Below are 27,226 nucleotides of genomic sequence, written 5' to 3'. Positions count from 1 at the left end.
CTTTGCCATTTTTAAGCATGTTTCATAACTGGAAACAAAACAAAACAAAAAGTGGAATGTGAAGTTAGTTATTGTCTTTATATTTAATCAAATCATTGCTTTAAGTAGTGGCATCTATCCAAACAGCCTTGACTAATTCCCAACCAATAAACAATTCCATTTTTCTGCTCGTTATACCAAAACGTAAACTTTCTGTCCATGTCTTCAGAAGTGTTACTGTGACTGTAGTAGAAAAAAAATCGACAGCAAGGGCTCTCTGTTAGTTCTGGGTTCCCTGTCATACCCCACTGTCACTTTCCATAGCTCTAGGATTGCTTTACAGGCCAGTTCAAAATATTTTATCTATTAGCACCAACATCCAAAAGCCACTCTCATACAACTGTATCCTGACTTTACACAAACAAGTCTCGCAGTACTTTCCTCTACAGTGAAAAATACTTTAGTTCCATTTTTGCCAAGTATCACCACTTTGATCTCGAATTAAAATAGGCATTACTTACAGTTAAACAGTTACTATGTTAAAAGGTTTTAAAAAAAAAAAAAAAAAGTTAAAAAACCCCAATTCTTAAATCACAAGATACAGCTCAAGATTACAGCTTTATGACTGTAGTCGTATGACAGGAATTAACAGGCACTTAATCCACTGAAAATTCATACCAGGCTGAGTCAGAATCTCACCAACTGAAGAATGATATTCCTGAAATTCCTCCTTTCATTATTGGTGTCAAATCCTGAAACCCAACACTACAAGGAACCCAAGTGGTGAATGAAGGGGAAAAGCTGATGACAAGTTTTGGAAAGAGAAATCATTTGCATGTAGATGCCAGCCAATGGAACTTGTTAACTTTTGTCAAGGCTGACTTCTGGGTTGTTGCAGGGTCCCTTTTTCTTTGTGCAGGGGTTCTTCTTCTTCTTTGTTGCGTGAAACGGGAGTGACCAGACACCAATATGATGTGCATCAGCTCCAATTTATTGTCACATAATCATCACTTATCTACCTTTTTCAAATGCTGTGTACGTGCTACAATTCATGGCAAAAGTTAATACTAAGCATCACGTGCTATGCATAAGGCCTCAAAGTTTCATTTTTGTAACAACTTAAACACCAACCTCATTGTGTAAAAACACCATCCTTATTGTGCTTGAAACATCAGCCTTATTGTGTCTAAAATATCGCCCCATCTATTCGACCTTCAGTTAGTTTTCTCTCACACTATGGTTATGCTTACCTTACATTCAGTTAACTTTATATTATTGTTAGTTACACATGTTACAATTTATTAGTCAAGTACAGTCAATCATATAATGCTAAATTGAATGCTCTATTCAGTCTTCTAACAATGCTTAGTTTAATGTCCTGTCCTATCTTCTTGCTTTGACCTTGTTTCTGTTACAATCTGCTGTTTCGGTTTTCCCCTTGCTCAAGCTTGCTTTCACATAGGCATTCCTTTCTGTCCTTTTTCGCTGTAGAAGGCAGTTCAAAGACAAACTGCAGACTTTCTTCATTTCTGACTGACTCCATAACATTCATTATAGACCAGGCCCCAACAGGTTGTTTTGGTGAGTGCTGGGGGTTTTTTTTAAGTGAAATTATTAAGACATGTTAGGTTTGGTACAAGAAGTATTTAAACAAAAGGAAAAAAGTGTTTACATAATAGGAAAATAAAAAGAACATATATTATAGCAGTAGTTAATTCATTTAATGGTGTCAGATAACTAAAGAAATTTTAGACTGATATTTCATACAGAAACAAGCACCATGGAAATTGGGGGGGGGGGTATTATTAAAGCTCTGTGTCAGAAAAACAACAGAATGACAATTAGATATTAAAAACCTGTTATACAAACGTAATTAAATCTTGTGCCACTGTTGTCACACGTCATAAAGCAGTCTGATTGTACATTTCCATGCTTTTTTTACCTTTGGCAAAGACTACAGCTTCAGCTTTTGATCATAACAAAGACTGCTTATCTTCTTTTGTTCTCTTAGGGGTTTTTCTTTAAATTCCATACTTCTGGGTTTTGTTTTTGTCACTGAAATATTTCACTCTTCACAGAATATAATAATTGTTACTTTCCTGTCTATCCTTAGCAAGCATCTGAGTGCTTCACAACTGAAATCCACTTTCCAGTCACTGGTAGCTGAGTTGGGACACAAACAGCAAAAAGTCACTGACATCCAGCAGTCTACAACTCTGGAAAGCCTGCAGCCTTCTACCCCATCACAAGCTACTTCCTACAGCCCACATGTATTTTCAGGCATTCTTTCATTGAAATCCAGGTTTTCACTAGTTCTCTATCCAAACTCAAGTCCCCAAACTCAAGTTCCCCTGGCTCCTCGTCCTCCATCACAGTTGCTTCTTAAAGTTCATGCATCTCTTGCCTCCACTAACAAGGTCAGCTTCTTCCTCCACAGTGCATGCACATAGCAAGGAAGAGAGAAAGCCTCATCTCCCATTTCCAGTGGCTGAACTGGCTCTTCACTAAAGGAAATCAGTCACATCTAGGCTTGGCCTGCCTTTAATGCCTAGTGAGTTCCCAAGTGTGCAGAAGCTGGACTAACGTTGGTCAAGCTAAAGTAACCACAACAAACACGGCTCCTGAAATGGAACATGCAACACAACCTCCCTGAAAGGGCTGCTCACCTGCCTCACCTTGAAGACAGTGGTATTTCAGGTACACACTTGATCTCAGTCACGTACGGACATCGCCACAGAAGCCTGGAATAGCCCTGCACAGTGAGCTGCACTCATGCTCCTGACTGCTACCTTGGGAATCTCCTGGCCGGGTGGCACACACACCTGCACAGATGTGGAGCTGGCTTACCGCCAGCCAGGAGGGTCATTAGCAACAGGACTAGGGGTAATGGACACAAGCTGGAACACTGAAAGTCTCACTTAAGCACAAGGAAAAACTTATTTCATGTTCAGGTGAGGGAGCCCTGGCACAGGCTTCCCAGGGAGGTTGTGGAGTCTCCTACCCTGGAGGTCTTCAAACCCACCTGGGATGCATTCCTGTGTGACCTGATCTAGGTGACCTTGCTTAGCAGGTGGATTGGACTGGATGATCTCTACAGGTCCCTTCCAAACGGTGGTTCTGTGATTCTATGATCTCATCAGCCTGGACTTCAGCCACCAGAAGCTGCGGGTCACCTCAGCATATCGAGGGAGATGACTATTACTGCGTCGCCGCGCATCTCCTCCTCCTCCTCACCCGCCATGGCTGTGCGGAGGGAGCCAACGCGCAGCGGGTCCCCGGCACAGCTCCGCCAGGAGAGTCGCGCCTGTGGGCAAGCGACGACAAAACCTGCTCCGCAGCGGCCGCCCCCTCCCTGCGGGCTGCGGGAAGCGCCCTGGCGCGCTGGGGCGGCCGAGAGGCGGCGCGGGGCGGCCGAGGCCAGCGGCTGTGGGGCTCGCAGCACTGCGGGGGGCGGTGCCGCAGCTGCTGCTGCGCCCACGCTCCTCGGGCTCGGCTCGGCCCGGCTCGGCTCGGCTCGGCCCGGCCCGGCCCGGCCCGGCCCGGCCCGGCTCGGCCCGGCTCGGCCCGGCCCGGCCCGGCCCGGCCCGGCTCGGCTCGGCCCGGCCCGGCCCGGCCCGGCCCGGCCCGGCCCGGCCCTGCCCAGTCCAGTGCCGCCCAGGTATGTGCTGTCTCCCGCAGGTGCTTAAATAGCGGCGTCGGCCGCGCTACTGCTGTCCTTCGTACCGCGGCCAGGTAAGGGGCGGGCGCTGGGAGCCCTTCGCCGCTGACCCTTTCCCGCACCTGCTCCGCTATGCTGAGCCGCCCGTGCCCGCAGGCCGTGGTGAGCGGAGCCCGTCCCGCTGCCCGCCGCCGGGGCTGGCGCAGCTCTTGCCGCGGGTTGAAGAAAGCGATCGAGCGGGAGGGAAGATGGCGGGCAGCACTCCGCGGGTGCCGAGGGGAGGCCGTGAAGAGAGGCAGGGCGCGGTGGGGAGAGGGGGAACTTGCGGCGGGCAGGCTGCGTGCCGCGGGACGGGCGCTGCCGCAGCACGGCTCGTGGCCCGTCTGCCGCCGGTGAGAGGGCCGCGGCGGGTGGGCGGGCTTGTGCCGTGTCTCCCGCGGGCTGCCGCCGCCGGCTCGGCCGCTGCCATTGCCGTGGTTTTTGCAGTCCTCAGTGGCGGACGCGCTGTGCCTCTGCGTGTCACTGACGCCAGGTATACATGTCCTGGGCTACGAGAAGCCTCTTATGTCCTCCCCAGAGAGTCCACTGCTCCCCACACTGCGTGCCCGCAGTGACCTTTGTGCTATCCCTGTTAGAGGATAGGGTGCCTCTGAAGGGGGCTCTGTAAATCATTCCACTGATGTGTAGTGGTCCAGCTGTCGTTCATGGCACATGGCAAGTGGTGAGGAGGCTCTCACTGGGGCAGTGGGCTGGCACTGCGTGGGCCAGGTGCAGCTCCCTCAGAGGGAAGTGATGAACTGGCAGCCCAGACCTGCTTCTTCCCTCAGCATGAAGCACAGGAACTGTGCTTTTGGGGTATGATCTGTCCTTGAAGACCATAGTGTGACTTGCAAGACTTAGTGACTTAGAAGACGGCATGCCTCATGGGCTGGTGTGCAAGTATGACACGGGATGCTGCTTTTCCCAGATGAACTAGAGCTTGCCTGCTTGCCTGTGAGTTAGATATGGTTTAATGTCACTGGACAATCTCAGGAAACGGGGATAGGAAGGCTTTGGGCAGCTTTTGGAATCCTGTGACTTTCTGATGCTCACAGTCATATACTTTCAAAGAGCTCTAAGTCTCTTTGCCTCTGCCATTTTCCTCCTTGGGGTACATCGGATTAATGGAACAGATCTTCCCAGAAACTGCTCTGTCTTGTGTTACCTGACTTCTTGTAAAGAAAGGCAGCTCTGTGACTTGATCTGTGTCTTGTCTACCTTCCCTCCAGTCTCCCTGCAGGTTCTCCAGGAAACAGGAACTGCTTTGTCCCTGCTTTTGTGTGCCACCAGTATGTCATGTAAGAAAGCATTCTGTCCATATGCATGGGACCCTTCAGAGCCCATTGTTGAACCTAGATACTGTCCTAGTTGCCGGCATGACATCCAACTAACAGGCTACCAAACTCTGCTTTGCAAGCTCCCTTCTGGGGAGCTTTTTGGGATCTCCTCATCCAACTGTGACATCAGGACTCTCTTTCCCACCAAAGTGAGTGGGGAACATTTGTGGAGCAGCTTTTACTTTAGCTGTTTTTCCTCGTGCAGCCCACAGGGATAGTAGTTGGCAGCTTCTTTACAGAGCAGAGTTTTGTCTGGTGCAGGTCAGAATCCTTGACTCTGCCAGTTTGTGGTGAGAAGGATCCCTGGTGCACATGTGTCTGGAGACTGACAGGATTCATCCCATTTTCTCGAAATTCCTACCTCAGCTGCTTTCTAGCAGTTTTCCAGATATTGACTCCTGCTCCACGTGTAATTGTCATTAACACCAGCATAGCTTCTGCAGGGGGCTTGGACTAGATGATCTCTAAAGGTCCCTTCCAACCCCTACCATTCTCTGATACCCTTATACTGTGAGCTGGCATAATCATTTAGTCAACACCAGTGGGCAGAGTTGCTGTGGCATCTGCACTCTGCTTAGGGATCTTTTTGCAAAGCATCTAAATTTTAGAAATCCTTTGCCTGGGCTATCAGAGTTGAATGCTTCATGAGATGGGAAGACTCTCAGGCACTAGTTGGAGACTGTACACAATAAATCAAATTTTATATATTTGACATCTCAAAACTTGGTAGTACTTGTAGTCTTAATGCTGCTGGAAGGCAGAAAACTGAAACTACGTCCTGTCTGGCATTTCCTCTGAGATCTTCATATGACCAAAACACACCACAGGGAGCAAAGAGCATGGGGATGAAGGTGACTAACTCCAATTCACTTTAGTTTAATCATCTATGTTCATGGATGTGTGCTTCTGCTGAATATCAAGTTAACAGTGCAACCCAGAGGGGGAAACTGATATGATAAAGAACAGAAAATGGCATGGTTACAGGGACAGATGTGAATGGAGGAGGAAATTGGATTTAGGGAGTGAGAGGAGTGGAGATCTGTTCATATTTTGACATGGAAGTTAAAGAAGTTGAGAGGACTTTGAGTCATGGTTAATTTGAAACCTGGGAAGAAAAAATAAAATCACACAATGGCAGTGGCAATTTCCCAGTAGCAGTTAAAAAATTGGAAGTATGGTTTCGAAAGCACTCTTGAAAAGGATTGTTTGTGGCTTCTAATGGGGTTTCCATTGTAGACTGCAACCGACAGGGTATTGTAGTTCCTGATATAACAACACAGACTAGACCTGATCCTTCTGAATGAGATGGTTTGGGTGCGTTTGCGAGTGAAAGAGCAGAAGCAGGGCTTACTCTAGGAAACATAAAGCAGAGAAACAGCAATGTTTTCCTTGTTTCAGTGGTTTTTTTTTCTTTTAATCTTTAGTTCCTGAATTCATAGGACCGCATGAGGCTATCAAATTTCATATGAGAAAGGGGAGTAAATTTATAGCCCTTGTGTTTGCAGTGGAAATCTTGGACAATATGTACTCTGAAGGTTTAAACAGAAAGCAAAAAGTCCCAGTTTCATCATTAAAATTTGTGTTTTAAAATCCTTGGAGTCATCCATAATGTGAAAGTTGTATTGCAAGTGTTGCATAGAAAAATGACAAGAAATTGTGATGTGATTTCCTGTTCTGTATACCTGGCATGGGCCAGGCTTAGAAAAGGGTGAAGTACTATATCATTTAAGTTAAGCTCATAACCAGACTTCCTTTACAAACTATGTTTCCAATTCCGTTTTCCATCATACTTAACTGCCTCCACACTACTGGATTTTTTTCTAGTTGTTTCTGACCTGGTATTTCCACGTCTGCTCTCAGACTTGGGGTCAATATGAAGGGAAAATTCCCTTATGTCAATATGCCTGTGCAGATACCAGATCTAATCGAAGTATTTCAAGTACATAGTCAATATAAGGCTTGCTTCTTTCTTAGAACACTTTTTCTTGTAACAGAAAAAAAGAAGCTTCATTTTGCTTTGGGTTTTCTATTAAAATTTGGTGGTAGCATAAATGAAAATTATTCCTCCCTTGGACTTGGCAGCATAAGATCTGTGGCTTTCATCTTCAAAGCCACAACAGACTGTTCTGAATGTTCCTTCTTTTGTGGCCTGAAAAAAATTAAGAAAATATGCACATGCTTCATTTCTAATGTGTGTTTTAACTTAATCTCATAACAAGAAGACTGGTGGAAGAGAAGCAGGCGCTGTGTTGGAGTAATAAGAACAAATCTCTAGAATTTTTTCTTTTTAAGGACTAAACGCTTGAATTTCTTTTTGCTTCACATTATTTCCCTTTGTCCTAATTTACTTGTGCTTAAGTTCATGTTTTCTTCCCTAGAGGGAACCGCAAAGAAAGGACCCAGAATTCTCTCTAATTATAGTGTATTGCTGTTATAATGGTTAATGTCCCTCAGCAGAAAAAATATCTCAAGACAGTTGTGTCTGAAATGGCTTTGCTGGATTTGGGGTTTTTTTACTTCAGAGGCCCTTTACTCGGTTTTGTGCATTTATTGGTAGGTCAGTAACTCTGAGACACCCCAATCAACTAGAAAAATGGAGAAAGTTGTTAGACATAAAAAAGCATATGCAGTAACGAGAAACAATTTTATTAACTTAGGAAAGAGCAGTGAAATCGTGGAAGGAGCGAACAGCCTAATGCTTTTTCTCTGCTTAGAAGCAGAGCCTTCAACATGGCTCATGAAGTGCCGAAGATGTGCATGGCTAAAGGTCTTCAGTTTGAAATCTATCAGAATTTCTTTTATTTTGTTTTCATTACACACTCGTATCTCTAGTGCTTTCTGCAACCTTTATTTCTCCAGAGTAAAGCTGTGCATCGTTTACCAAGAAGTAAAAAGCAGGTTACAAAGCAGTAACAAAACCAAAGTTTTACAAGCAGTTTTTCAAACCAGTTTTAGTAGAGGAATAGACTGAATTCAGAACAGTGAAGAAACACTTAGCAGACATAGTTTACTCATTAACTGACCATGGTAATGAGATGCATTAAGGGAGGTCATTTGGGTTAGGCCACTGGGAGACTTTGCTGCTTCCTGCAGTAGCCTCTTTGCTAACTGGTGCACCCTGTTTCTTTGCCCATTGCATCTCATGATTGTTATGCCTTTTACCTTTATGCTGCTCTCGGCCTTCTTCTGTGCTGCTGGGGGTCTGGTTGTTGTAGAAACTTCCAGTAAGGCTTCTCCTGGTGAGTCATGAGGTTCAGACTGGACTCCCTTGCTTTCTGACTTGCTGACAGGAGCCTAGGTGCAGCCGGATCCAGTCTTACTCCCTGACCATTAAGAAGAATTTGGACGCTGGGTTCTTGTACAGGTTGGTTTATTAGAGCTGAAGCTGGACCTAGTTTTATGAGAGCAGTCCCTAACCAAGAAAACCTTGGGTGATTATACCTTTACAGCCTAAGTTCCCCTCCTTTACTGTGATGGCCTAGTCCAAGAGTAACAGCAGAGTCTGGGATTTTCTTGTTCCTTTCTCTGTTTCTAGTTGGTTTCTGTTGCTTATCTCAGAGGTTGCTGTGTGTTCTCATCTCAGAGTCTTGCAATTTTATATCCTCCTATCTATATTATCTGCATTTGTGGTTGTCAGTGTCACCAGTCCCTTATTAACTTCATGCAGGATGATTTCCTCACCCATCTTCTAGTTTATGTTGTTCAGCTCCAGATGACTCCCAGTGCTTTGTCACCTTTAAGTATGTGGGCTCGGGCTACTGCACTCATAAAGTTGTTCAGGTTTAAGAAATCACAGTTCATCCTGATTTTGCACAACTAATTATGATATTTTACAACCAAGTTATTTTCATTCCCAACGGGTTTCATGTTCAGCAGCAAAATATCTAATAACTTCATCATTAATGTATGTGCTCATCCGACTTTTTAATTGGATCCTACTCTTACAAGTGGCTAAGTAAAGTGACAGGATAGATTGCCTTGCATTGCAGACAGATAATTGTGTATTTGAGTGACTAGTGGGTTTTATGGTTGTGTTTTGTTTTCATCCCAGTGGGGCACCGCAGTAACTGGGGAGTGATGTGAAGCTTGTTGTGGCTGACACATGTTCAACAGTTTGCTTCCAGAAATCACATACTATTTTGTTTTTCTTGTGCAATAACTGTTGTCAAGGCATATGTAAGGAGGAGTCACTTGACTTCCAGCTTCCAGTCAGTGGAACTAGTATCAGAGCGGTGGAAGATGGTAAAGGAAAGACTGCAGGTTAACTGGCAAACAGCAGTTAGTAAGCAGATTCCCTGTTTCCATCCATGACAAACTCCTTCAGTCCATATATACCTGATATATCCTGATATATCCAAGTCGTAGATTGTCTGTCACGAGAGACTGCTGGTGAGGGAAGAGGGCAGTGTTAAAACATTGCAACATGAGCACACTTAAATACCTCGCGCATGTGGTGGGGACAGCTTTCCCATGGTCTGTCCAGACTTGTTATTTTCCATGGTCTGAAATTCTCGTGAGTTTCAGGTTGACTTTGATGGATGATAGCCACTCAGACCGAAATCTCTGGGTTTGCTAGTCACCATGCTATGGAGTATGGTGTCCGTCTGAGCCTTGTAGGTCAGAGTGTCAGAGCAGCACAGACTTTCTTGCACATAATGACAGAAATATCTCTTTTTCTAGAACTCAGTAAGTGGCAGCCTGTTCAATCTTCAGTCAGGCTTTCCTTGTCCCAGTTTTGTCCACATCCAGCAAATTTGTTATCCATACTACCGTATGGACTGTTACTGGCCTCAGCAGTAGTTTTCTTCTGGTTTGTTTCTGAATCTAGACTCCTGTGGGCTCAGAAGCCTTCCAGGACCCACCTTTGTTACATTCCTTTTTAAAGCTTTCTTGGAGTACACCAGAAGGATTCAAGAGTAGGGGATGTTGAAAGGAAGAGTGGGAGCAGTATGCTTACCAACTCTGATTGTGGAATCAGTCGAACATGAAGCACATGGTCTTTACTATGGCTTTGTTATTTTTTTCTTTTTTTCCCTTTCAGAACAGAACCTGTTCTCCTGTATACTTGCTCTTGCAGCTGTATAGGACAGAAAGTTGATTGAAGGAGAGAAACAGGCAAGTCTTTACTGCCTGTAGAAGGAGAAGCAAGATTTATATGCTTTGAAAAGGTATGTTTTAGAAGATTTAAAGAACCCAATAATTGTCAATATCCATTTGCGTTAAGATTCTTCTCTCAAGAGCTGTCACTTCCTGCCATTCAGTACAAAACTTTCTCCTAGCTTTCTCTTTTCAAGGGGATGGCCAGCCTGTCTTCTTCCAGAGATTCAGCCTTTGAAAACAGAAAAACATACAGCTCTGTACCTAAAGAAACAATTAATTTAGCCATGCAACAGTTGTTTTTGGCATAACTGTAAAGCAAGTTCTATCTTTTCATCAGCATTCAGGAGTAGCAAACTTGATCTTTTAATCCATAATGGAGGTACTACAAAACAGAAAATACACTGAGAGTATACAAAATAGGCTGGGTAGCAAATGAAGAAGTAAATATTATAATGTGGCTAGTCCCACCGTTTTTTTTTTTCTTATTTTGATTCATATATTTTTGTGTTCACAGATCCACTGTAATTTTCTGCCACTTAATGCAAACAGGAAAAAAAACCCCAACCTATCTGCTTGAGGAGATTCTGTTGTAATGTATCCAGTTGCTGTTCCTGCACCAGGAGATGGAGGAAGTGATGGACAACAGGGGAAGCTTATTTTTTCCCTTTTTATTTTTGGAGCTGTGTTGCTCTGTGCTGGATTCCTGCTTTCAGTCTTTATTCTCCAGTCGTGCCCATCTGGAACCTTTAGTGACTGTAATGAGGTCCTTAAGGCTGCTGGGCCTGTGCTGGCTGTAAGTGGCCTGGTTTGTGTTTTGCTGGCACGGTCAAGGGCCAGGCTGTATTTCAGGCAAAGACAGTTGCAAAATGAGCAGGTGTATAGCCTTGTTTTTTGTCGTGGGAACTGCCAGTTTACCCAGTTTCTCATATTTGGATTCCTGTTTTTAACTAGTGGAATGCTGATTAGCATCCTGGGCATTTGGGTTCCTGGCTGCAGCCCCAGCTGGCACAACATACAGCTCAACCACACCGGCAGTTCTGATGTGGACCTCCAGGGCTGTGGATTCCTGTCGCTTCAAATCATGGGACCTTTGATTGTGCTTACTGGGTTGTGTTTCTTTGTGATAGCTCATGTTAAAAAGAAACAAAACTTATATCTCAACCAAGAATCCTGTGAAAGTGAAGAACATCCTCAGAGCCCTGAATCTTTTCAGATTACAGTAGGTGGGTAAACAAACAACTTGTGAACATTACATTCGAGAGTTTGTAGGGTGTGTTTTCCACTAATGATTTACTTCTGAATATTGCTTATTTGAGCTCTTAAACGTGTCAGTTCTGGCATGTCAAACCAGCCCAACCAGAAAAATGTTGATGTCTCATACATTTTCTTTATGGTCAGTTCAGTTAGCTTTCTCTCAAAGACAAAACCTCTCCTTTGGCATAAAAAGAAAAGTGACTGCCTATGCAAAAGAAACCATGTAATCTGATACAAAAGAGTCCAGTTCCATTTCCTTTCCCGAAGGGTGTAGCCAGCAAAAAAAATCACAAGTCTAATGACTTCTGGGACTGTATTTAAGATTTGTTTTAGCCTTGAGCTCTGACCACTTAAACAGTAGAATCTGATTCATAAGCAGTGTATTGTTTATGGGCTTTTTAAAATTACAGCCATGTCTTCTATTGGTTAGAGATGTATTTGCACAATGCTTCTGTTAATTGCAGAGTATTTGAGTAAGTGTAGTATGGTAGCAGGGAATGTTTGTCAGCATGTAGCACTGCTTTTAGTACTCCATGAATACACTCTATACATAGATTATTCTGAAAGCTTTCTAGCTCTCAGGAAGGATTAATGGGTGAATCGTAATATTGCTTGACTGTCATCTGACTGACTGAAAATTCATTATGCAAAGCCATTTTTTCTTCTGCTTGTCAAGCCAGCGTACCGACCTGTAACCCAGTGACCCTCACAAAACGTGAGTGCTTAAAGCCAGTTTTCCAGTCACCAGCACCAAATCAAAGGGTTGTAGAAAGGAATTCAGATTGTCTTTAAAGGCAAGTGGATTCCTTTTATACTTCCATCAGGAAAAGTAAAACTGAAAGGCTGAAGGGTGACATCAGATTAGCATAGTGACATTCTAGAACGTGGTGACTCAGACAGAAAACACACCTCACCCCACCTCACTCAACATTTTTTGATGCTCCCTGACCTGTGGCAGCACAAAAATCACAAAGAAAATAAAAGAGTGCCAGACAGCTGTGAATGTTTGTATAAATTGTGTAAGCTCAGTGACTGTCAATACACTTTCAGTTTAAAAACAAAATAAAATTTGAAACTCTTCAATTACAAAGTTGAAATTGGCAGAAATGCTGCTGCATGCTACACTTAGCAGTGAATTATGTATCAGTGGTGTCACAGCACTGATATTGGTAGTGTGCCTTCAGCTACAGGTAATTTACTAGGGGAACTGTCAAGGCACACAGATCAGTCACCAGAACTATTAATGAGATGAATGCTTTTGTTCTTACACTGCAGTAGATGTGGAGAAACTTAAACCGCCCTGTTTTAGGTATGTGAAGAAAACATGCCTGCCCTTAAAATGAATCAGCAGTAACTGTGTGCTTTGCACTTCTAGTTTCTGAAGACAGAATTGAAGAGGTTTGTGTCTCTTGCCCAGAGGGAACACTCAGTTTCCTTAGCCATATTTTCTAAATTAACATTCTTCCATTCATGAATATGCTGCATCTTTATTTTGAGATAGTTTTGGGTTTGAACGTACCTCAACAGCCTGAATATAGAAATTCTGTGTCAGGTAATTGTAAATACTGTAATTTGAAAGACAGAAGATGTTCTAGGATACAGTTAGAATAAACAGTGGTGCTCAGTTTTTCAGAGGTAATAATTGGTGGCTTTTTTTCCCAGGTGATGCTGTAGTAGTATTCCCACCTCCACCACCTCCTTATTTTGCTGACTCTGTGTCACCAACCGTGACATGTTGTCTTATGTCAAGTGGATTGCCTGCAAGTGAAAATCCTCCACCATACCACTCAATCTTCAGTGACGGGTAAGACTGTTTTATTCTCTCTTTGTGGAAGTCTCAGGGAGCAGGAGCTGCTGACTGACTGAAGAGTTGTCTGCAGCACAAGAACTTACAGGGTTATTTATCCCCTGCAGATTACCACCAGTAGCCTGCTAACTTGAAGGTGAAAATGGTCACTGCAAAGGCCACATACTAGGAGCCACAGCTAGATCTGGCCACCCCCAACTTATTTCCAGGCCCTCAGTGGTCCAGAATTGACTTGGCTTTACCTTTTAGAAGGTTGTATGTCAGCTTGGTTTTGATCTGAGAGTAGGTAGGTAGTAGGATACTTTTTCACTGGATAACTTGGTTTTACAAGACTGTACCTGAAGCATCCTAAGCACCATCACCACAGCAGGAGCCCCAGCCTGTGTGGCTCTGTCCAGTTGTATTAGCTGCTGGGACATTGCTTTAACGGCTTTTTACTATTAACCAGACTCCTCCACTCACGTGAGGCTGTAATCATCTGTACCAGCTTTGTGCCTGATTTCAGTATTTCTTCAAAAGTCTGGTGCTAATCTTCCTTTTGAAGCAAGCAAGCACAAAGTTTCTTCTTGCCCAAAGACATAAATGCCACAGGAGGGGGATACTTGTGTTAGCAACAGTGATTACTCTTGTTACCGTGCTGTCTGCAGCCATATCTGTGGTTTTTAAGTCACTGTTTCAAGTATACCTAGTGGATTCTTGAGGCTCATCTCCACTGTGCAAGATGCTCTGTTCTCTAGTGAATCACTGTCAACATCTCTTTATAATGTCTTTCCCGGTGCCGTCCTCCAAACACTTTCTCTTCATCTTCATTGGAGACAACAGATGTCTTCCTCTTGCTATTGCCACAAGCCAGACTATCCTTCTGCCTCTTTTCAAAATTACTTTTCTTCTTTTAACATGGAATAAACACTCTTCCTTGCTACTAGTGCACAGTGGGACCAGCCTGCAAAGAAAAGAATAATCATGTATGTACCACCTAAGGAAGGGAGACACACAGTGTCTGATTCTCACTGACTGAGGTCCAGCTTGAGATTGATGACTTGTGCTGAGGGGTGCAATGACTAATAAAGCCTAGCTACACAGATAATTGTCTACTGTTTTTTACTTGTTTGAGAGAGACATCATCTTGTACATCATCTTGTACAAAGATGATGACAATCTGTTGATCACTCAGTGCCCTATACACCTGCTGATTCAGGATGACAAGGCTAGATGCAAGATGAGAAGATGTTGGGGCTGATCAAGCAAAAGTGCTTTCCAGAGAGTAGTGGCTCTCGTGACCAGGCACAAATTGTTTATGCAAATAAACATGCTCTTTTAAATATAAAAATCTCTGCGTATTCTCAGATTGCAAATAAAATACCAGCTGTCAGACCTGTACAATCAAAGGACACCCAGAACAAGCAGGAGGGAGAAACTACTGCTGAAGGAAGGATTTTGCCTGAGGTGTCTGTGGTCTTACTGGTCTGGGTGAAGGCATCCACAGCTAGAAGGTGTTTTGTATATAGTTGCTGCTCATCCTGGAGTTAAGCACCATGCTGAGCCTGTCTGTGCTACAACTCCAGTGTGTGATCTTGCTCCTTTCTGTATTGTACATACAAAGCAATTGGTGTGTTTGGAGAAACAACTTGCCCTGATCAGGATCTGGGATGTCTGATAGCCCCAAGGCAGCTAATTCAAACGTGGCCCAAGGGCACCCTCAAAAATAATTTAAGTTAAAATACATTTAGAAAACTAGTCTGGAATTGGTAACTGAGATAAATATATGAACATACGTGTTCTACTGTAGCCTTACAAGTAGCTGAGAGGCAAGAATGACTCTTGTGCCACCTTTCTGTAAAAGTACAGTGCACAAAACAGAGGGCTACAAGTCCTTGCTACACTGTCATTTCAGGGCCTGAGTTCAGGTGTGGTCTGCCTACCCATGTGCTTGATAAAATGTGAAGATTATCAAAGGGTATGAAAGAGTGCAAGTGGTATGTCCTGCAATGAAAAATGGAAGAATAAAGGGCAGGGGGGAATGGCAATAAAGCTAGTTCCTCAGACAACTTGTAGGCTCTCTCTGCTGGTACACATACCAGATGACACCTCTTTCCTTCACCTGTTCTCCTATAAAATTCCCCTGTAGCTTGATAAATTGCCTCAACCCATGAGTGTCCAATTCTGGTGCTCCAAACTTTGTGTGTGATCCCATCACCTCAGCCATCGTTGGTTACCTGTCTGGACTTCTCTGACTTGTGACAACATGTACACAAAGAGCCAGTTTGTACCCCAGCTCATTGGGGCAATTTCTAATGGAGCAGGGAGAACACCTCAGCCATGGATGCTGAAGACCTGACCTCCTCTCGTGGCGTTCTGTAGCTGCTGTAGCTGTTGCCCTCCTGTGCTCCCTGGGGTCCTCGCTGGGACCCTATGGGTCAATACCACCTCTAGGTGTTCCACTCAGTCATGCTCTCCCATGGTGCAACACTCACAGCCGCAGTGTCTTGACTGGGGCAAACTTGTTCGCAAACTCACTCATGGAGGAGGAACAAGGGCACTTGTTCCTCCTCACAGTGCTGTGATTGATGATTCCAAAGCTGGAAGAGAATACCCATTTCGTACATAGGTGGTTACCAAGCAAATGTGGTTTGCCTCTTCAGACCATTGCTCCTTGTTCCACCAGCAAGTGCTGTGGTAAAGGCTGTACTGGATGAGAAAGTTTGTAAGAAGCTGAGTCATGGTCTGATCCCAGAAGTGGTTGGGTTCTTCCTGCATTCTGTTATACACCACTTCAGCATTTGCCTTGTAGCATGTTCTTCTTTAAACACACACCCTCACATGCACTGAAGGTGAGGTGACTATGCTCTGCAGTTTTGCTCATCACACAGTATTGGTGGGGGTACAGGTGCGTTCGCAAAGGCAAGAGTCAGCTCTGGGAGTGAGTCATGAGGAATGCGGAGTTCTTCCCTTTCCTTGAGAAGGAGATGACATGATATGCTGAGGGCAAGCTCCAGGGTGACATGAGCAGAGTACCAGAACCACACAGGTGCAACCGAATGGGATCCAGTTGAGTGCTCAGAGGAAGGCAGCAAATAGTTGGCTGTCCCCTTTGACTGTCACTGGGAACTTAGCAGTCTGATTGTGTCCATTTGCTTCCATTTCTCCAGCTGTGAGCAGAATTGCTACTCCTGATGTCTGCCACAGTTGCTGGAAAGCTTAGCGAAAGTTTCAAAAATTGCCTTTCATGTGAGATCTTAAGTGGCTACAGTTTGTTGTTTTTCGGATGCAATTTGAATTGTAGTAATTGTCTTTCATAAGGAAAGATAACAGTATCTATGTGACAGTCTGCAAAAGGAAAGATGTGGTAGAAGCTAAAGATCAGAAGAAGACTTAGTAAGATTGTGAGACAGTCCTGCCAGAAGCAGCTAATAGCCATAAGCCAGGCTGTGGTGTGAAAGAAGGGAGCTTGTTTGCCTTTCTACAAAGCAGTGGAGTTTTCATATGAGTCATAATGTAGCCCACAGAATAAAATCCTAATGCTTAGGCAACTTCTTTGCTTCGGGGGTTTTGAGGGCGTGTGTGCATACATGTATGTTTATGTAAGTCAAGTGGAATTTCACTTGCCGAAGAGAAATGAATTATGCTAATACACAGTTTTGTGTTTTATAGAGCACAGCTTGCAGATGATGAGAGAACAGTTGGTGTTAGAGACTATGAAACCATATATACCATTTCTGGAAGCAGCTCACCTTCGGATATTCTACCCATGCTGTATCTCTCCTCTGAATCGCCTCCAAAATATGAAGAAAAAGCTTCAATAACAAATAGTGAATATTCTCCTTCATCCTCGTCGTTTTCTTCTATTTCCTTATCCACATCTGACACCAGCTCATAGAGGACTGTCAGTTGGACTTCATTTTTAAATTAAGTCATGTGCTCAGATTTACAGTTTTTGAATTTATTTACATTTTGTAATAAAAGCAATAACGTTGGCCTTGTCTAATTTTTCATCAAGAAGCACAAATGATGGAATTCGGGTTTCAGTAAGTACTAGATAATGCTGAGCTTCTGCACATATAGGCCGAAGGGATTCAGTTCAGTGCAAGAATGTTAAGTGCTCATCCTGTTCTGTTGCAGCTTCAGTTTCTATTTTCAGTTGTTCTTTATATAATGGAAGCACTAAGTAGAGACCAACTTTTTTTTCTTCTTCTTATTTTAATTAAATCTGTTTGGAGCTTCAAAAAAGAAATAATTAGGAAGTGTTTTTATTTCTATTTTTGTATGACTTTTGTGGAAAATACTTCTTCGCAGTTATTGACTTTATGTGTAATCTTGAGAGTAGCACAAATAGGGATGTTTAAGATTAGGACCAAATATGTTATGGAAAACTTAAAACAGTTACTTTTTGGTCTGCCTGGTAACAAACACTCTGTACCTTAATTTAGACTCTCTCTGGTCCTTACGTAAGTGTAATCCTCATGAAAATCAGTTTTAACCAGCAGTTAAGAGGCCTGAGGCAATGCTGAGGGTAGTTAATAGGCTAACAGTTTAACCGTGTTAGTGACTGATTTCAGGGAGATTGTATTACTGTGTATGTCATCATTCATGGTTTGTACAAGGAGTGTTTTCTTAGTGAGTGACTCCCACCCAGCAATGGTTGTCTTCCAGGTGGGAACATTACTTACCAGCCAATGCAAGAGAGGCAGCTTCATGGACACGCACACAAACAGCTGTTTTAAGTGGCAGAAATGCAGCCCTCTTTAAGATCCTGCGTCCCTGTGCAGCCCCTAAGTTAGCAGTAGCTGCCTGCCTTCAGTGTGGAGCGACAGCACGTCCTAGTTCTATTTTGCAATGTCTGCACCCATTCCTGAATGGAAGGATTTCCTCCTACTAGGTAAGGATAGTTATCTGGAAGTGAATTGCTGCAGACCTTTGATGCTTTACAACTTGCTCTGAACTCTTGCTTGAGAAAAACAGACCTCACTCTGTGCCCAGGATGAACTCTATTTGAGGAAAACAAACCTGATTCTGTGCCCGGAAACAGAAGGTAACTGAGCTACTGTTTGGGCTTGGTTCAGCATGCTGAAGAGCCATCTCTTTCTTCTTCAGCTGAGTCTTTGAACACCCATATGTTCTGTGACTTCAGCTACACCTCACCTTGTCTTCTGCCATGCTGAATTTCAGGGAACCTGTCTGCAACAGAATGCCAAGCTTTGAACTAAGCACTCAAGTTCCCTCCTGTGCCTAGGGAAAGGTGATCTTTGTTGTGTTGTCTTTCTTTGAACATTCCTCTCACCTGCAGAGTTTTTTGGAGAGGTGTTCAGGAGCTCCTGCATTTGGCCATTTGTTTTCAGCTGTGTTTTGTCCCCTCAGTCATGCCAGGGCAGCTCTTTGTGCAGCCGCACAAAACTGAATCAGCCAGTGAGGGAAGTATATTTAGCCAGCAGTTGAGCTGAGGGGCTTATGCATGCAGAGTAATAAGCAAACCAGCACAGAAAAGGATTTAGTATATGGAAGCTGATTTAACTGGCATGACTCAGCCATGGGAAATGTCTGTATGAAAAAAGCAGATCCACCTAAAAGCCAGCAGGCATTTTGTCCTCTTTTCTCTCAAATGTTTTTTACCTGGTGAATTTTTCAAGGATGCCTGTTCCTTGAATGCCTTCTGTAGTCCAAGCTATGGTTTACCATCTCTTTTTTTGTTTTCTTAACTTTTGTTTCTAACCTGAATTTAACAGTGGTTAAAATCCTTGCAGGTGTCAAACGAGCTTGTCTCTCTAGTTTTGTCATGCAAGTACAGAGACTGAGGTGTTTTGCCTGAGAGATCTCATGCAAACAAAGACTCATGTTGGCTTTGTTCCATTGTCTGCATTAAAAATGAATGCTCATCTGCTGGAATGGTAAGATGACAAAAAGCATTTACTCTTAAACAAATAAATCTTGAAATCTGACACCTCTTTTTTAAAAAAAAATACAGTCTGATTGCTAACTGTAAAGGTTTTAACTTTTTGTGCTGCTTGCTCAATCAGTTGTTCCCAAGATGTATGCAAGAGACCAGACAAATCAAGTAGAATATGTTACTTCAGAGCTGAGTCCTGTGGAACTGAAACACAGACATCATATTTTTCTACAAGGTTATTATGTCTCGATTTTCTATGATATAGCCTCCAATCTATTTCTTAAAGAAACTAGTCTTAACATAAAGCATTCTTTAGAAAGCTGCTGACCTCACTCTTTGTAGTGTTACCTCTGAAAGTGGGGACTGGAACCAGAATTTCTCTCTGTACTATTTTGAGAAGATGCTTAGTAAATAGTTCAATATGCAGCTCTGTTAGCATCTTCTATTTTTGACTTGGACCATCATTCCTTGGAAACTCAGTGGATATGCTGGATATGTCTCCATAATGTGCATAGTGCTGAGGGAGGTAACATAGCTAGGGCAACAGTATTTGCTTAGTGTGCTGTCAAAATCTGTTTCAGCAAGGTCGGAAAACATGAGTGAGAGGCCACCAGACCTGCCTCCACCAGTGAAGCCTGCCACTGGGTGAAGAGCATTAGTGGGAGGAATTTTTGATGTGGGGAGTAGGGGTGAAACCTCTGATTAGAAAGGAAGCAACACCTTGTAAAACTATAAAAGTAGTTTAAAATAATATGGAATAGCATTTTTATTGAGGAAGTGAGATACTTTACTGTCACACTAATGGTGCTGTAACCCCCTTTCTGCCTTAAGGTTAGCTAAAGTGCTTGACATACAAATGCTAGGGAGCAAATCAAGTTGGTTACGGATTCACACTTACTTAAACAGGCAAAGTGGGAGGTAACAACTGCTAATCCTCTCTAAGTGAAGTTAAGGTCTGTTCCTTTCTGCCTGCACTGGCATTGCTGCTTCTAACTGCAACACTATAATCCTTTGGATATGAGAAGGATTAATAAAAATATAAATGCAAGCCTCTTCTCTAGGAGAAGCCCTTCCTGCATCATCAGCAGCTAAAAAAAAAAAAAAGCAAAAAAAAAAAAAAAAGCAAAAGGTAACTCCCCTGAAAAACTGAGATTGCACAGATCTCTACAATGATGCTGTGTTCTAGGGGACAGCAGCACTGAGTGGGTTGCACACACCTCATCCTTGCCCTTTGCAGTTAGTAGCTCTGTATCCATCTGTCCCCTTTCCATCCTGCCTCTTCAGTCACAGCTCGTGGGGCATTTCTGTGTCTCAGCAGGACACCTCCACAATTCTGCAGCAGATGTGTCAGCCTTCATCTGGATTTTTGTTCCTCTTTCTTAACACACATTCATACATCTGGATAAGTAGGTATGGAAATACCTCCAGTTTGGTGTGTATGCTGACAGGACAATGTTCTCTGGGAGCATACAAAACCACCTTGCAGGTACGTGCTGCCACAGGCAGCTGACTGAACCTGTCTCCTATTAAAGATGCCACATGCAGTCACCTTTCTCTAGGAAAAAATCTCTCTTAGCCGACTAATTGGCTCCGCAGTCACCTTACAATTGAGTGTTTCGTTATGGAGTGATGCTTCTTACCTACTCTTTTAAAGCCAATTAGCATGTGATTTTGTGCCACAATTTTCCTTTATATTACACCTTTTGCATGTTCTGTGACTAAGGCCCTGACTGTAGTACAGGCATGTAAGAAAATCTCATTACAGCAGGACAGTAAGGTGAACAACTATGTAAAAATTATTTGCAGCAGAAAAGGATGACCTGAGGGCCTATGAGTGTTTACTAGGATGATTCTTAAAACAAGTTAGAGAACTGAGGAGGTGCAGACCATTACAGGAAACCTGCTTCCAGCAGCAAGTGCTGTAGGAGAAGTCAGCATTGGAGACAGAAAATTATGTAGAGTAACAGAAAGCAAAGCAGGGCTTCCATTCAGGGAGGAAGACGGTCACAAAACTGTAGTAAGACATGAAAACAGCACCCATTCTGAAAACTTCACTCTGATCAGTTCCTTAGGTTTCACAAAACTGTTTTCATTTGTTTAGGAGTTATTCCAGGTAAAAAGGGATTAATTTAGGAAATCAGCACCAGTATCCAGAACATACCAAGACCAGTACTTAGCAAAGAAAAGTAGTGCTCTTAAAAAAATTAATGCAGTCCAGTAATCTCTTAAGATCTAGGCAACTGCCTGAATGCAGCATTGCCACTATCTGGGGAAATAATAGGAGAAACATGGGGAGGCTTAGAGGAAATGTTGAAAAGGTGGCAATTTACAGGGAAAGGTGTCATTTCAATCTAGATTCCACTGCACAAACAGAAAATGTTTTCCATCCTGCTTTCAAAGTTGAAGTGACAAGTACCCTTGGAAAAAAAACACCTGTACTCTCTAGCTGTACTTTGCACTTGCTCAGCAACCATGAAGTTGTCCTACGCCACAGGCGAAGAGCTTCAGCCATGGGATGATGCAACACCTGACTTGAAAACTCTGCATCCAGACCACATCTAATGACCACTGGGTAGAACCAAGGAAGTCCTCCAGAACAATCCTGCTGCAAAACATGGTTGCAGAGTTTTTGAATAAATGAAAGGAGGAGGTGACACTACATCTGTACATACCACTAGTTAGACAGATATAATGACATAATGCTGCTTTTAAAAGGGTGTTGGAAAGCTTGGAAGGTTCAGTAAACAGCAACAGGAATGATTCATGGTGTGGAAAAGCCTGACTTGCAGAGAGCAGTAGCAGAAGTTCATTCCGTTAAGGTTACTAAATATAAATTTTAAGGTGACTTAGGTTTTGACTGTAATTACCAATACAAGGACAGCTTATCTGGTATTTCAGCACTTTCTAATTGAGTTGTCATTGTACAAAATCACTGCATTGCAAGCTCTAACACCTTGCTCAAGTGTGCAGAGACTAGACCAGTGCTGGGTGAAGGGCTGATCTTGAGTGCATTTGTCAGAAAATTTATTGGCACCCTAGGTAAATGGAAGAGACATAATACTGACTTTGGAAACTTCCCAGACATTTTTTTTTAAGGAGTCAAGCACTAATGTTCTTCAAGGTCTGCTAAAAAATGAGAAGGATACATCTGTGATTGCATTCAGCATCAGTTCTGAAGACACCAAATTTGGTGAGCAGTCCCTTTCAGAAGTGAACTGTTGTCACACTGTGAAATGAATGCACATTACACGTACAGTATCTTTTGAAGAAGCAGTCTGAAAGGTGAGTTTTCTAGTTCTAGAGCTATTTTTATTTTATAAATCTCAGGGTAAGCTTGCTTCCCCAGAGCTGCTGGTAGCAAGAAACAGCATTATACTTTCTACCACCTCAGGAGTAACTCTGTCCTGTGTGTACTCCTTTGCCATGCTAGTCAAAACAGATCGAGTAGTTGGACATGTTTCCTCCTTAAGGAATTACACCAAAGATGTTCTATCTGAACCCTCTGACAGAAACTATTTTACTCTGAAACTGTTAGGACACAGAAATCTCAACATTCAATTAATCTGTTTACTATGTGGGACGTGTATTCAACCGAACTGTTCATTGTGATGTAAAAAACAGAAAAATTTTAAAAATCTAGGTACTTCTGAGTACCGGATAAGATGCCTCACTTTACCTGGTTTAACATTTCAGGAGGTGCTTTCTCGTTCCTGCAGTGGTGTGCTGTTCAGAGTATGTGAGCTTTGTTCAGTGTAAACTTTGAGGAAGGGGTGGAGATCCCACAACAAAAAATGTCCACAATTAAGGGGAAATTACAGGGCAATTTTGCTACCTTCAAATAGCTGCAAAGCTTTGTCTCACTTGTAATAACTTTTCTCCCAGCAGCTCTCCCAAGCTGTTAGCACTCACAATCCTGTTGCTGCTTTTACCCTCCCACCCACCCACTGGTCTCCCTTGGTAAAATATCAGATAGCCTACTTTGGTATTTTTTAAACCTCAGAAGCTCTGGACTGCAGAATGAGCCACAACAGAGGTCCAGGCATGGTAATAAATACCACACTTCAGAGCCCTGCAAAGCACTCCCAACAATGGCCTTGCATTTTCCTGCAGATCCAGGTTGCTGGAGCAGTGGGCCAAGGGGAGCAAGACACGCCTCAGTGCTGTTGACTAGATGTATACTGTCCATATGCGGGATGCATCAACTGGCAGAGGGCCTAGGAAAAGCTGCAGTGGCTGCAGCTTCCTTTCTCTCCTATCTGGCACAGGCAGAGCAAGGAAGCATCAGTGGGTGCCAAATTAAAGAAGAAGATAAAGAGATGAGCAGCCCCTGCAAGGGTGAAGCCATTTCGGAAGCTATGGTGGTAATTCAAGAAGTCTTTAGCGATTGCTTCAGGCTTCACTTCCCAGAGACCTTTATTCTTCTAAGCAAAGTTTATTCTTTCACATGATGGACTCTGTTAACCATATACGCACAAAGATCTTGCATAACTAACCTGAACCTTCGACTTTAAATGTTCTGCCAAGTCCCTTACAAGCCCCCTTTCTCTTGAGGCAGAAGATACATTACACTCAGTAATGGAGCAAAATAACAGCAATGTAGAAGATTTCTCCTTGAATGTCTTTTCTGTCACTCCTTACCAGCCCAACCGATCTGATGTCTTGGTGTCAGATGGAGATAAAGCCGGCACCACTTTGCTCTTTTCAGGTGTGTTTTTGGGACTGGTGGGGATCACGTTCACTGTGATGGGATGGATAAAATACAACGGCATTACTCACTTGGAGTGGACTCAGTTACTAGGGCCTATCCTGCTCTCTGTCGGCGTGACTTTTATTCTGATTGCCGTTTGTAAGTTTAACATGCTTACATGCAAGCCCTGTAAAGAAAGGGAGGAAAATACATCAGACCTTGACCAGACCGCAAGCGGACAGTCTTTTGTCTTCACCGGCATTAACCAGCCTATAACTTTTCACGGTGCCACAGTGGTACAATACATCCCTCCACCCTACCCAGCCCAGGAGGGCATTGCTGTGAGTCCTGGCTACCTTCACCCCATGCTCAGCTGCTGCGGTGCTGTTTCATCCAGTGCCTCACCGATTCCCACCCCAGGCTCTGCTCGTTTCTGTCCTGCCTACCCCATGGATAACCTAGCTTTTACCGGAGATGAGAACTACGATACTTGTCCTGCCGCGAATACCAGGAATCAGAGGTACTTCTTCTGAAATGCCTTACAATGTTTGGATACAGGCTTCCAAGTATTTTAAGTGCTATGTATGGTTTCAAAAGAAATAAAAGCTAGTTTAAGGTGATTTTCAGAGTTATTATTTCTTTGTTAGGAGTACTTATTGATTAAAGGCTATGGAGACATATTTTTCTTGAAAAGCATTTTAAACCAAATTGCATTCTTTTGATTTTCAGTCTACTAAATCTCTTGTTGGTTTTGAAGATATTAGTATAGGTGCTCCTGCCCATGTTTGGTTTGTTGGTTTGGGTTTTTTTGCTTATCTTACTACCTTTAGACTGTTGACCAGAAGGTCATTAGCCATATAGCCAGAAGCCTTCACTTAAACACAATCATATCACATGAGTCAGCACACAAACAGCACTTTTACAACAATGTGAGTATCAGTTTGATACCAGACTTTCTCCCTCCTGATTGTGTCTGGTCGCAACACACTCCTCTCACACTATAGCAGCCTTCCAGCCCTTACTCTTTTCCTTGTTTGGGGGGATAAATGAGACTGTTGATACTGCAGAGCTTTAGAATCTACTTCAGACCCTAATTTTATATAGTTCTTTCTTCTGATGAAAGATATTCTAATTATAGTAACTACTCAGAATTATATCTTTCCTAGAACACAAGACACTTTTAGTTCATTTATCAAGGTCTGAAGAACTGCTGACTGACATCAGCAATATGTGTGACAAGCACAGACAGCATGAAAACAGAGGTCACCTCCTGAAACTGTCATACTTCACAAGAACATGGCAAATGGTTGAATCACAGTAAAACTTTATCTTGTAGCATTTTCTTAAGACGTCAGGAAGCGCTTTGCCCAGATAAGGTTAACAGGATGCAGCACTGAGGTCACTTGCCTGCATCTTGTTTGATAAGTTCCTTATGCACCTGCTCCTCTTCCTATTTTCAGGTCGGAGGACAGTTCTGATGAGCCAGAAGAACTGCTAGAAGATTACGCCTGTGGTGACTTGTCACCTCCACGTTATGAGGAATTATACCCACTGTCTTCATGAAATAACCGTGGACAATGGGTGACAGTTCTAAGAGATGCCATCATTTTAATCTTGAAGAATCTTTTCTTTAAATACTTACACGATGAGCAAGTGTGAGCAAGATCTTGGTACTGATACATAGCTCAGTATCCCTGAAATTATTTAACCAATTCCTTCTTTTTCTCCCCCAGAATTAATTAGCCCTTTGCTGTGTGGTTTAATAACAGAGCTATTAATTATTTAATAGCAAAAGTATTAATAGCATAACTAATTAACTCAAGGATCTACACCCTTATTAGAGTTTGCCAACAAGAAGCTTGATTTTCAGACTTGCTGAAACCAGTGTGAACGGTGAACGCACAAGATGTTTGTGGAAAGTCATGATTGCTCCTGGATATTCAGCATCACTAGAAAACACTTGATTTATTCTTGATATCTTTTCCTTCTTGATTGCTTGGGAAACTTCCAAAGTGCTAAAGTGTCTGATCTGTGAAAATATCTGTGATGTCTTAATTCTGTCTGATTCTTTAGACTAGCTCACTCATGAATAAGTCCAGCCTACACACTAGACTTCCTCTGCTTGGTTCACCTGTACAGCCCATCCCTGCAGGCATTTTTAAGAACACTGCTTGCCCCAGAGCATCACAGAACAGAGAAAATACACAGTGTGACCTCTGATCATTTTTACACAGAGCTCTTAAGAGATCCTGATCCTTAAGAGATCAGTTCCCTTCCCCATTTGATAGGATGCAAAGCTGTCTCCCACCAAGAGTCTGAACAACTACTAGCTTAATGTCCCTGGAGACAATGTCATCATTCTGAAGCCTTGACAGAGATGCATGGTCCTACCCATTTTAAAGGCTTAACAGTCATAGCTTCTGCCTGCTGCACCCTCACCCTATGGGAGAGATGTGGCAGAAACCCTCCTGAGGTGCCTATTCTTTGAATGTGATCCTAGGAACACAACTCAGGCTCTAGATTCTCCCAGAGCATCCTGACAACTATGGGCTGCAACAAACTTTCAAGTTCAGCTTTCAAGATCAATGTGCTTCCAGGCTTTGTATTGACAAACGGGTTTAGAGCCGTTGCGAAGAAAGGAGGAAGTGCATAAGCTCCTCGATCTTGCAATTCAGAATGGAGGTCCCAGAATGCTTTTGCTCAGGAGCTGTCTAAATCTCAGAGCAATGAGAATGCCATGAGTCCTTTCATTTTTAGTTTTTATTTCCACATATGATTCGTATTCTGCTTTTGAGTGTGCTTAGAAGTACCCTAATACAGCTGGACAAGCCAGTATGTCTCATGCAGGATGCCATTGGTTTTGCCTCTCTCCCTCAAAGGGCTCAAACCAAAAGCTCTTTTCAGCCCATACTTGCTGAAGCAAGCTCCATGCAAAATAATGTGGCAGACAAATGCCTCTGTCCGAAGTAACTGAGCAGCATGTTGCTGGTGTGCCTGCAGGTCAGTCTCCTGGCCTGGAATAGCATGGCTAGCAGGTGTCCATTATGGAGTGCATAAACTTTCTCTTATGTGCCAGCACAGCTGTCTCAGCTCTTGCCAGATGTCATTGATCTATGACTGATCTCATTGATCTCACTCCTGAGGGCTGGAGAAGCCTGGTGTTGACCATAGGCAGGACACACAGGAGGTATGTGGCAGCTGAAGTCACTGAGCGTCTGTGCAGCCTCACTAGTCATCAGGAGATGTAGCTCTGGATGGAAAACATGGCCCACTTGCATGAAGATACAGGTGTGCACTGACTTTCCTGTCCTGTATACTTGGGAGGATGTCAAGAAATAGCACATTTTTTGAGTGTCCTGAGACAGTTCACAGTGATGGACACGACACTGTCAAGAGGTCATATTTGGGACATAACATTTAAACGGTCTCAAAGCTGCATCAGCAACTGCATCAGCAGCCACCAGACAGTGACTACAAGCTACAT

At 43.3% G+C, this 27,226-nt stretch overlaps 2 protein-coding genes across 4 annotated transcripts; both read left to right on the top strand.

The window, feature by feature from the left end:
- Nucleotides 1-3,594: 3,594 nt before the first annotated feature.
- Nucleotides 3,595-17,408, top strand: TMEM171 (transmembrane protein 171). Of its 3 annotated transcripts, none has more exons than XM_062018603.1 (5): nt 3,595-3,637; nt 10,055-10,181; nt 10,628-11,336; nt 13,030-13,171; nt 16,826-17,408. In XM_062018603.1, exons 3-5 carry the CDS (start codon nt 10,706-10,708, stop codon nt 17,049-17,051), a joined length of 999 nt encoding a protein of 332 aa, XP_061874587.1. In that variant the 5' UTR covers nt 3,595-3,637; nt 10,055-10,181; nt 10,628-10,705; the 3' UTR covers nt 17,052-17,408. The 3 variants fall into 3 exon arrangements, with proteins under 3 accessions (XP_061874587.1, XP_061874585.1, XP_061874588.1); XM_062018601.1 differs by having other exon boundaries at nt 3,623-3,711; XM_062018604.1 differs by lacking the exon at nt 3,595-3,637 and adding an exon at nt 5,092-5,162.
- A 6,222-nt stretch (nt 17,409-23,630) lies between these two features.
- TMEM174 (transmembrane protein 174) lies at nt 23,631-25,305 on the top strand. The gene is made up of 2 exons (XM_010203909.1): nt 23,631-24,262; nt 25,203-25,305. Exons 1-2 carry the CDS (start codon nt 23,631-23,633, stop codon nt 25,303-25,305), a joined length of 735 nt encoding a protein of 244 aa, XP_010202211.1.
- Nucleotides 25,306-27,226: the final 1,921 nt, after the last annotated feature.

Source organism: Colius striatus, chromosome Z, assembly GCF_028858725.1.
Source record: "Colius striatus isolate bColStr4 chromosome Z, bColStr4.1.hap1, whole genome shotgun sequence".
NCBI classification, from domain to species: domain Eukaryota; kingdom Metazoa; phylum Chordata; class Aves; order Coliiformes; family Coliidae; genus Colius; species Colius striatus.
The sequence above is the reverse complement of the archived record's forward strand: the minus strand, read 5'-3'. Positions and strand labels throughout refer to the sequence as shown.